The following is an 11,638-nucleotide window of genomic DNA, read 5'->3' on the forward strand; positions in this document are numbered from 1 at the left end:
TTCCAAAAACATTCAGCTTTGATATTAATGAGTTTTTTGGGTTCATTGAGAACATGGTTGTTGTTCAATAATAAAATTATTCCTCAAAAATACAACTTCCCTAATAATTCTGCACTCCCTGTAAAGAAGACGAGGGGAGGAGATTAGACAGACTAAAATGAGAGTAAGGCTAAGATGTGCGTACGTGTGTGTGTTCTTGGTGTGGCTGGCTATTAGAGAAAATCAAATGAGTTGATTGACTCCAACTGGTAGAAAACTGTGTGTTTCTTTTTTTCACTCCTAAAGAAGTGATGTAGGCAAACAAAAAGCCAGTGTGTGGCTGGGTGGGGGGTGTCACATGCATTCTTTTATGTCACAGACTTCCCTGCAGAAACCTTTTTTTGCGGCTGTCAGTGCGACAGGTAAATGGAGTTGAGGTTTAAAGGAGCAAGTGTTTAAAGGCGTTATATTTAGTGTAATTGGTATGTAGTGCGTCTACTTTTTTCATTGCATTAACTATAAAGCTCGCTGTCAAGTGGACAATTCAGGGGAACCGGGGTCATGTTGACCTGTTTTCTTCTGCCTACAATAACGTTAAAATCTACTGGACCCAGGGTTTCTTTAAGCTCCTCTGTGTTTGACATGGTCTTTGTTAAGGTTTAAAGGTAATGGTTGTGTTTGTGTGTTGCAAAACTAATTACAGGGTTAAATATGGAGCTGTGATGAATTCATATAGTATGCATATAAGGCAGTTAGACTATAGTTGATGTTTGCCCTTAGAGGCTATTGTACCTGCTGAAGCATTTTAGTGTATGTGCATGGAAACTGTAGGAGGAATTTTAAATGTCTCCTGATTTGTGGTTCTCTTTTTGTTACCATCAATAAAATAAAGCTACTTTGCTTCATTACAGGATCATGCAAGCTTAGTGTACGTGGTTACATGCGGTTTCTTTTCAGGAATGTAATACACACTCTCTTTGTCAGGGTTCAAAGGTTGAACCTAGTTTGATGCGCTGCTGTCACATCCCTTGTGGAGGTTCTCCAGCTGACTACGTCGTCAACATCCGCAACAAACTTGTGCTTGACATCCGTCGCCACATCAAAAGATACTACGCGGTGAGTATTTCTCTTTGTATTCCCGTCTGCCTCTGATAGTCACATTTTGATGTGCAGCTGATTCCAGATAACTGTTTTTCTGCTGTTTTTTATTTTAGTTTTCTTTAACCCTTGTACACTAATGCCAGGTGGTTATTCATTGTTTTGCTTTGAAGCCTTAATAGGTTGGTCTCTTATTTAGTACTTCAATTTGACATGTGTTTTTGTGCATTAATATATTTCATTGGCTAAAATATGCCCAATATTAAATATAGTATTACAAAACTGCACATCAAGGTTCTAGGGTTAATTAGTTTGACTGCTTTCCTTATTTATTTATTTAAAAATTTTCTCTGTAGTAATACAAATTTGTTCATTCAATCCAAAATGTTCCTTTCTGAATGTTAAATAACAAAACAAAAAAAATAAACAAGTGTGTCTTGAGTCCACAACGCTGCATTTATGCTTGTTACCTACGACAGCAGCACGTTACTAAAGTATTAAATAAAGGATTTGGCTGACAAAATACAAGCTCAAGCGGTCACAGAACATGAGCTGTGTGTAATGAAATCGTCAAAACTCGCTAAAATTGACCTTCCACAAAGTGTCTGTGAAAGGGTTGGACTGTATTTAACACAATGGGGGATGCAACAGATGCAGTCATGTTAAGAGAAGCTATCAAAAGGATGTTGGGCAAAAGATGAAGAAAACCTCAGCAGGGCACTGTGCTGACATTTTCAACCAAAGAGCACACTGAGCATGTAAAATGGAAAAGAGCTCCAGAAGGATATGTCGGCGCATGATCATGGAAATAGTTAAATGGCCATTTGTACTCTGAATACCAAGTTTAAAATGCACACGCAGTTTTAGATGATAAGGTGAAATTTAAATGATAGATGTGGGAAACAGGGTCATTAAGGTATGAGCAAAAACTTAAATTACTTTAAATCAAACATAATGGACTTTAAAGATCAAGCAGATTTGTCTCAATACAAGACACCCACGTACTTGAAAGACTATTTACAATTTTTATTTGCTGTATGTTTTTCTAGCGTAAATCATTTTTGCAGGTTGTATTTAAGCATTTATGGAAGGCGTGAAAGTGTGAATCATCATCTCTCGCTGGTACCTATTCATATTTTCAGCTGTGCATTGAAAGATGATGACATGGTTGTCAAATATACATACCTATAGAAATTACGCCAGTATATTTGCATTATAAAGAAGTGCAAATGTAAATAACAGCAGCCTTTGTTCAAATCTAAGGATACTTTTGTGACAAATAGAAGAAGCCTTACATGCAGTTTGATTTTCTCCGTGCTCGCCTTTCGTTGCAAAAGTTGGACCATAAGAAAAAAACACCAGTTGACAGTTTTATCAGTGCCATGTCATCAGAAAACGACAGCCATTAGAAAATTAACGAAGACAAGAAGGAACGAGGCGCAGAAGAAGACGGGCAGTGTGTTGGTTGGACACTATTATGACAACAACAAGAAGATTGGTCTTCCTACAAAAAGTTTATCCACCGTGTCTCTATGGTTTGGAAATGAACAGATGGCCTTGACTAACTAAATATTTTGTCAAGTTGGGAAAGCAATGTTTCCTTTTACATAGAAATGTTTCTCTATTCCTTACGGTGAGAAGTGCAGTTTATTAATTACAGTTCTCGGTATCGACAGATGCCTTAAGCTGAGGATCAGCATGCTCCTAATGACCAATCACAAGTTAAAGTGGCTCAGAGTGGTCGGGTAGATCCTGGATTAATGCCATAGTCCTGAAGATGGTGATGCTGTCAGCACTGCCTAAGTGTTAAACGATTTACCCACAACAGTCCTATGCAGCAATGTTTCAAACCAGAACTACTTTGACATCTTATGACCCAAAAAAGGTTAAAGCAGTCATTACAGTGCAACTTAGTTTCATGCATGTTCTGCTTTACATGCTAGGATAATGATTCAGTAATATTGTTGATTATTTTTCACTTAATTTAGACACTGATGACATTTCATATTTTCAAAAATGTTACTAGTTTTGTATTTTTATTTGTTTGTAAACAGTCAGTACACCACGTTGGTGTAGAGTAAAATGTCTCAGGACCTTTTTAGATGGACGTAACTGAAAAATTTCAGCTTTTCTCTCTGGTAACAAATCAAACCAAAGAAGGCCATATGTTAAAATGTGATCTAGTCACACTGGAATGCAGAGTCATGGCAAAGGGAAACATTGTATTGTCTAAAAACTGAATTATGTTCATTTTCAGATAATATCGAGTTGCACCCAGTAGTGCAAGTTAAAAAGTCCATGATTAGTTTCTAACAAATAAAAATTGAAAAAGTTGTGAATACCTCACCTCGCACAGCTAACTATACTTGGAGTGAGATGGGTGTGAATGTTTCATAAAGGCCCTAAGAAGTAGTCTTCCTATGAAATATGCAATGTATGATAAAACTGCAATAATTCACCGCTATGTTAGCTAGAGTGTCAGTGAAGTTATTGAACAGAAACATGACCGTTGTGGCAGTGTGGGACATTGAAGACGTTTGCTACATCAATATAGACCCCGAGAAGATGATTTGTAGTGCCTTTGCAAAAGACTTTGATTTATTTCTGTCGTTTTCAAAAGTCTGTCATGGCGTGGCACTCTGATTTATGGCAGTAAAGTATGTGAACACTGATATGCAGATTCCTCTTGGACAGAGTAGATCGAGAGGCTGTGACACATGTCGGTGTAAAGGACGGTGTAGTCAGTTTGCAGCCTGGGAGTGAATTAAACAGGATGCCTGCGTTGTCTTCGTAGGGGACTCTATCTCCTCATGGCTTCCAACACCTTGTTCTTGAGTGAGTGGAATGCTGTGTGTGTGTGTGGGGGGTGGCAGGGTAACTCTCCCACAGTGCTGAACAGAAATCAATTAGCGTAGTGAATGTGTGGGTAGTGAGTCCCCCTCAGCCCCTTTGTCACGATGTGTGAAACAGCTGCTACCACTGAATACTTACACGTCACACAGTAACACACATTTATACACATGCGCACATATACACACACACACACACACCGAGGGCTGAACAGCAGTGGACACAGCACACACAGCAGGGCAATGAAGAGGGGTAATATTGTGTAATTAAGGATTCCTTTCAGGCCGAGGGAGAGTTCAAATAGAGCTGTTTGTCTGGGCAGATAGAGTGAAAGCTCTGTACGTGTGTGTGTGTGTGTGTGTGTGTGTGTGTGTGTGTGTGCGCGCGCGCGCGGATATACGTATATATGTGTTGGCGTCTTTAGCTCCAACCACAGAGACATTAATCATTAGTGAAATTACCTTCTGCTCCCCACCTCACCCCCACCATTATCAATAAACCAGCACCCTGAGAATGGGCAAACACTTGCTCACTACCTCTCACACACACACACACACACGCAGCCATCATTCCCTCTTCTCATCCCTGCTGTCTTTGGCAAAATGAGAGATTCGCTTGTTTCCTGAACCACCCAATTCTTCTTTTTTTTTTTTCTTTTTTTTTAAGCCCCTCCCATCTAACAACCGTTACCATGGCATTTAACAAATTATTGCAATTACCCTCGTCATGCGGGTCGCCCCTGGAAACAGGCTGAGGGGCAAGAGAAGAAAGGGGGAGGGAGAGAGAGAAAGGGTGAATGAAGACCAGAGAAGGTGATAATCCTGTTTTGAACAAAAGGTCAAATTGTTGAATAGAGAAGCTTTGATTAAGCGGAGGAGGTACAAAGTGGAACCGTTTGAGCTCTTTTCACTCTGTGTGTGTGTCTGTGTCTGTGTGAGAGAGTGCGTGTCTGTGAAGTAGACCGATTTTTAGGTCTATTCACTTTAGAGCTGGAAGTGTTGACTGCCAAAGCACAAAAAACAGTTAGAGGTCTTTCTGCGTGCGTGTGTGCGTATGTGTGTGTGGCAGGTGGATTCCTCTGCTGCAGAAGTCACATCAGAGAGGCTTCTCCACTTATACAGTACAACAATGGAGCTCAAATTGTCTCATTAATCAATTATTTGATTTACAAAACATCAATTATCAATAGTTTTGTTTTGTTTTTTTGGTTTTTGGTTTTTAGATGTGAATGTTTGCTCTCTGAGAGTAAAATAAGAACAGCGCTGGAAAAACAACTTTAAACTGTCGGGTTTTTTTTACTCTTTACATCACTGTAAGGTAAACTGCAGTTTTAAGAGAAATGATCAAACGGGAAATGTATACAGGATTCGAAACTGTAATGGTTTAGAGAGAAGTATAGAAATGGCACCTAATTGAGTTTATTGGACCTTGTTGTTCCTGGAAGAGTGCCGTAACAGCAGATTGACTGATAATCTATCAACTTCTCTGAACATATAACCAGTGCAGGTTTATCCATAATGATGGTGCTGTGTAAGCCCTGAGCAGCACACAGCCTTACATGTGGTCTGCAGTGTGGTGGATTCCTCACTAACACATTGCCATGGTGAGCCATCAGAGCAGAGGATCGAGACTAAAAAAGGGGTGTGGCTTATCAGCAGGAGTCTACAGTATAGAAGTAATGTAAGAAACAAATCTAATTTTATTGTCAGTTTTAGCCACGACTGAATTAATTGAATCAAAATCATCAAACCTCTACTTTAATTACCATTTAAAATGGCTCAGTAGCAGCACTTTAAAGGGTTATCTGAGACTTGCAGGGCACTCGATCAGTCATTTATGGAAGATTATCAGTGGATTATTCAGGCTGAACATTGTTTATAGGATTGCTTACTGAAATAAATAAACATGGAGACGACGAGGGAAGGTTTATGAACTACAGCGTCGAGAGTGATGTTGAATTCTCAGAGCCTAAATTATGAGAATGTAACAAAGCGGAGGGTTTCGGATGAGATAAATGTGTTTTAAAAATAAAAAAACAAACAAAGAAGAAGCTGCAGAGGAAGGGTACACTTCGTGGTGGGCCCTGTCGTGGCCTGGTCTTGCCTCTATTTGGTTAAATTATGTGGAACTCATTTGACATCTGCATTCAGTGTGTCAGGTATCCACTGCTGTAATTATGCAATTATGAGTCTTTATTCTCGCGTCCGACTGTACACCCCCACCCACCCCCACCCCCGCTCTTGCAATATGCCTCAATTAGACTCACACACACACACACACACACACACACACACACACACACACACACACACACACTTTTTTTTTTTTTTTTTATCCTTCTTTGGTCCTGATGTGCTTCTTGTTTTCAGTCCTTTCTATGTGGCTCGCAGGTCTGCCGCACTTGATCCTAACTTAATTTTTTATTTCTTTCGGTATGTGGCTTGTGTGTGGACGGGTTTTTGGGGTCACAGCGGCAGAGCAGAAGGGCATTGTGGGTTCCTCCTTTGAACCTCCTCAGTCTTTGATGTGTGCCTTGTTAATTCATTTTAATTCATGTGAATGGGCGCCAATGAATATGTTTGTACGCACACTGAATGTTTGTGTGCCAGTGAATCAGGCCCATGGGAACAGCAGTGTGTGCCAAGGCTTGTGTCATAAGAAGTACACAAAAAAGACTGTGCTACAGCCTCCCACTCTCATACTCCTTATCTCCCACCTCCATGAACTATTGTCCTGCATGTGTCTTTATCAGACACGGTGAAGCAGTCTCATTTCCCATGATGCCTAGCTCTTTGCACAAGAACAGCAGAGGTGTTTGGATAATTAGTCCTGGCGCTGGGTATTGTGGGTAAAGCTGTGAACTCTGTGACTTTCTAATTGATTTGGGACATATGTGTGTGTTTGGTTTTCATTTAAAAGAGATTGGCCGAATTTCTCTCTGTTTGTGTGTGTGTGTGTGTGTGTAGCCTGTTTGTGTAGACGACATGTCTACGCCTTCATCTCCTGTTTGGGGGAGAAAAAAACTGCAATTTTTTTCTTTAATAAAATGCATATTTTTCTAGTATTCATGTTGAACGCAATAAATAAATTTGCAGATTTTTGATTGATGTGGTGAGGTGTACATGAGGTTACTGGAAATGTGTGCAGTTGCAGAAGGAATACTTGGGTTAGATGTATTTGTCTCTGGTTTGATCTAATTGGTTTGTTAAATTAAATGTATGAGAATGGATGAACCTACGCTCATCAGCCACTTTGTTAGGTGCACTTGTTCAACAGCCAATCGGTACAGATATCTAGTCAGGACAGTGCATTTAGGTTTGAAGACATGGTCAAAGTGACCCGCTGAAGTTCAAAGCAGGCATCAGAATAGAGAATAAAGGTGATTTTTAAGTGACTTTGAACATGATATGGTCTGAGTATTTCCGAAACTGCTAATCTACTGGGATTTTCCCGCGTAATCATCTCTAGAGTTTAAAGAGGATGGCCTCAAAAAGAGAAATTATCCAGTGACCGCAGTTCTGTGAGTGAAAATGAATTGAAAAGGTCAGAGGAGAATGGAGCTTTAAATTGACAGAAAGGCAACAGCAACTCCAATAACCACTTGTTACAGCTAAGATATGCAGAGGAGCATCTCTTGTCAGCTAAGAACAGGAAACGGAGGCTACAGCTCAGTGTAATTGGTGAATATTGGAAAAAGTTGACTAATCTGGTGGGTCTTAAGTTTTCCTGTGACATTCAGATGGTCGGGACAGAATTTGCCGTGAACATAAAAGTTGGATCAATCCTTCTTTGTATCAATGGTTCAGCCTATGGGGGATATTTTCTTGGCACGCCATAGTTATCTTATTAACAGCTGACTATCTTTCAAATGCCACAAGCTACCCGAGTATTGTGCTGACCATCTTTTTATGATCAGTGTACCCATCTCCATGGTTCCACAGTCAGCAGATCTCAATTCTGCAGAGCACCTTTGGGATGTGGTGGTACAAGAGAGAAATCATGGATGTGCAGCCACTAAATCTGCAGCAACTCTGATGCTATCATGTCAATATGGAACAAAATCTCTGAGAGATGTTTCCAGCATCTTGTTGAATCAATGCCATGAAGAATTCGGATTGTTCTGAAGGCAGAAACCTGGTTTTAGGTACTAACAAGGTGTAACTAATAAAGTGGCCACTGAGGATGGCTCTATAGCAGTCCAACTGCTAAACTGACCTGCCACTAAAAATATTTAGTACATTATGAAAATTAAAATGGGACAAATTTTGCAATTAGTGATCCACAATGTGATGCTTTTTGGTCAGAAATTGCTGACATGAAATACTAGTCTCATATAAATCTCATAGCATCACAACGTCATTGGAACCCAGTGAAGCCCAAATTGCATAAAGAAACAGTGGCTGAACTGAAGTGCTGTTCATTTGTACTGGGTGGCTCAGTGGGGTGGAGTGGGTGGTCTGCCAGGCACATGGTTGGCAGTGTGATCCACAGCTCCTCCAGCCTGCATGCCTGGGTAACATACTAAACCCCAAAGTGCTCCACTGGTGGAAGAGTGTGTGATTGGAAGTAGGGCTGCCACGAGTAGTCGACTAGTCACGATTACGTCGACTATCAAAATCGTCGACGACTGATTTAATAGTCGACGCGTCGTTTGAAGCTTTGTAAGATCGCAAAAGACGCAGGAATAAGTAGCAGGATTTAAGAGTGTAATAACGGACTGAAACAGAAGATGGCAGCACTGCATGTACAAGGATGCCAGCTGCCGTTAAACCCCGAGAAAAGAAGAAGAAGAAGAAGAAGCAGCTGTGTCCCAGAATTCATAGCGCGGCCCAGCTAGTTTCCAACAATGGCGGCAGCTAGTTAGTTTTAATATTACTCTTATTATTCTTTCTGGGTCACAAAATAAACGTTTAACATATTTTCAGGCGAGAATGTAGCTGTGTAAACCTCAAATATCTGCTCAGTTTATCAGGACACCACATATTTTCAAAAGCGCTCCGACGTTTTCGGAGACTCTGTTACCCACTAGCTCGATAGCTAGCCGGGGGCTAGGTCACTAGAGCCGTGAGAACACCGGACTCCCGGCAAATCGTTTTCAAACCCACCGCCGTCTTTCGCTACTCAGGTTAAACATATATATAAGTCACTTAGATAACTTAAAAATGTTATTGTTTGGCTTTTTTTAGTATTTTATTTGTTCCTGAGTAAATCGGTTTGGCTGAGATTAAAGTTATAGTTTTTACACAGCTGAATAAACGTCAAGCAGACACTGATTATCAGAAGTGTGAGATGCTGGAGAATATACTCCGGTGTCCTGTTATATTTTAGATAGCAAGGAGTTTATTAAACTTCACCGAAACAATCTGCAAATTTCATTAAAATTTAATAAACTATCATCTTGTCTTTATTTTTAGTTAGCACATACCTTAAACACTTAAAGCTGTAAGCTAATGATAGTTATATAAGAGCAGATGCTGCTGGTGCAATAAGCTGTACGTTTTACGTCCAATGGATGATGATCTGATTAGTCGACTAATCGCAAAATAATCGGTGACTAGTCGACTATCAAAATAATCGTTTGTGGCAGCCCTAATAGGAAGTGTATGTGTGGGTGTAAATGGGTAAATGTGAAGTAATAACTGGATTAACTGCTCAGTTAGAGTAGAAAAGCTTTATGTAAGTACCAGTCCATTTACCATTACAGTATTGTTCACTGATGGTTTACTATAGAAACATCCTAAAGATTTTGCAGGAGAAATGCATCCTTAAAATCAAACATGCTTTTTACAATAACCTTAAAAAAACCTGACAGATTATTAAAAGGACCAATACAGGGGAAAAGTTGTTCATATAGGGTTAAATCAGCTGTAAAGAAAATAATCCTCACCATTTCTTTTGGTTGCTGCTTTTCAAAACTGATTAGAAGACAAAGGCGGACCTAAAAATCAATCAGAGCTACCGTGTGTGTGTGTGTGTGGTGGGTGAAGGGGGGGTGGTATTGATAGGCAGACAGGTGCAGCAGTTTTGAAGGGGTTTATTTTGACTGAATGGGGAGAACGAAGGCTAGCTGGATGTAGGAAAGGAGCAAAGGCCTTGATGGCGGTGGGTCTTATGCTCTGTCATTAGTTGGGCATTAACCCCCTCCCCTTTAAACCGTCTTTTAGTAATGACAGGGCATAAGAAGCAGAAAGGGGAGGAGTGATCTGGAAGAATATGGGGAGATTGAGAGGGTTAGCCCACAGCACCTGCCCAGGGTCACTACCTCACTCCAGGAGGTCCTAACTACTGCCGTTTTGGCTGTCTGCTGCTCTGCCTGTATGACAGAGCAGGACCCTGACACACAGCAGCTGAAGATACATCAAAATGTAAAGAAAAGGAAACATGAAAAGGCAGTATGCGAAGTCAGTAAACTTCTTTTTATTTCATGCAGTTTTTTTGTTGCATTTTACAAATCCTATTTGCAGTGCGTTTCTTGTCAGATTGTTGTGCAAAATTAGAGCAGCTAAATGGAAACAACAATTTTCAGCAAAATTTCCTCATTACCAGAAACAGTTTTTAAAAGCACCACAAGACAACAAGTTTTTTTTCTTCTCCCCAATTTTTTAAGAACACCTTTAGCAACAAAGTGGTAAATCAACACGTTTTATAAACGAGTAATGACATTGGATGCTTTGAATGTGTTTTCTGTGTTCATCTGTTTGATGGAAATGTACATTAATTCATGTGTTTTCATCAAGAATCCTTTAAACATGATTTCTAATCACTGTTGCAGTAGCAGAACTTCAGAGTATAATAAATGCCTTAAAAATTGAATGAAGTATTTTAAAACTTATTTAAAACTTTTAAAAAAATGTTGGTTTTGTTTTGTTTTTCCTTTGTGTTTTTCTCTCTGTCAAAGCAGCAAGTTGAGATTTTCATCCAAAAACCTCACAAAAAATTTAACTAACAAGCAACAAATCGCAACATTTGGAAAACTTTGTGTGTTTGCAGCTGTTTCACAGCTGGCCGAACTAAGCCAGTTTCATGTGTCATAGGGCTGGTTGGTGTGCGAGGACCAGGCCTGTCAGAACAGGACCAGACGTTTGCCCATCGCCTTCTCCCGGCATGGACCCATCTGCCCCGCCTGCAGCAGGGCGACACTTAGACCCGAGGTAACGCACCCGCAAACATCAGAGTTCACACTGGCACACACGTGGCTTTGCATTCCCATTGGCTTAAAAGAAATATACCCCAGGCTGAGTTAAATCTCCACAGCAGCATGGGTTGTTGCATTCTGTGGGTCTTTTCCAGTTGATGGTGCTATGGAGCTGCAATATCCGCTCTCATATGTGCTGTGCATTTCTGCTCATTAGCGTCACATTTCCTCAAATAAACACTCTGATAAAACCAATCTTTGTCGTGTGTGTGTGAGCGACTGTGTGTCAGCGCACATGTGTGCCACTCTGTCTGTGTTTGGAAGGCACTAAGAGCTTGGATGGTAGTTTAGCCATTAAAAGCATCTGTCTGTCCAGCTCTGGTAGCCGCCTTATGAACACTTTGTTAGTTTGACCACTGGATTTAAAAGAAACACTCTCCCTTTCAATTTGAGCGTGACAGTTCAATCTGCTTTTTGTCTTTTCTGCCTCTGTCCCATTCTTACCATTCCTGTCTCAAGCCTTTGCTTTAACTCTCTCCTGTCAATTCTTTTTCTTTCTTTCTTTTTTTTTAACCA

At 40.3% G+C, this 11,638-nt stretch overlaps 1 protein-coding gene across 2 annotated transcripts in view; it reads left to right on the forward strand.

Annotated features, from left to right (window-relative positions):
- The window catches only part of pola1 (polymerase (DNA directed), alpha 1), a 66,948-nt gene that overhangs the window by 27,977 nt on the left and 27,333 nt on the right, over window positions 1-11,638 (forward strand). For both annotated transcript variants that reach the window (XM_005912115.2, XM_005912116.2), the window contains exons 34-35: window positions 964-1,095; window positions 10,962-11,078. In XM_005912115.2, the coding sequence (XP_005912177.1) occupies window positions 964-1,095; window positions 10,962-11,078 (249 nt within the window). The remainder of the gene's footprint in view (window positions 1-963; window positions 1,096-10,961; window positions 11,079-11,638) is intronic.

Source organism: Haplochromis burtoni, unplaced genomic scaffold (assembly GCF_018398535.1).
Source record: "Haplochromis burtoni strain Fernald_Lab_line unplaced genomic scaffold, NCSU_Asbu1 Contig_1, whole genome shotgun sequence".
Lineage (NCBI taxonomy): Eukaryota > Metazoa > Chordata > Actinopteri > Cichliformes > Cichlidae > Haplochromis > Haplochromis burtoni.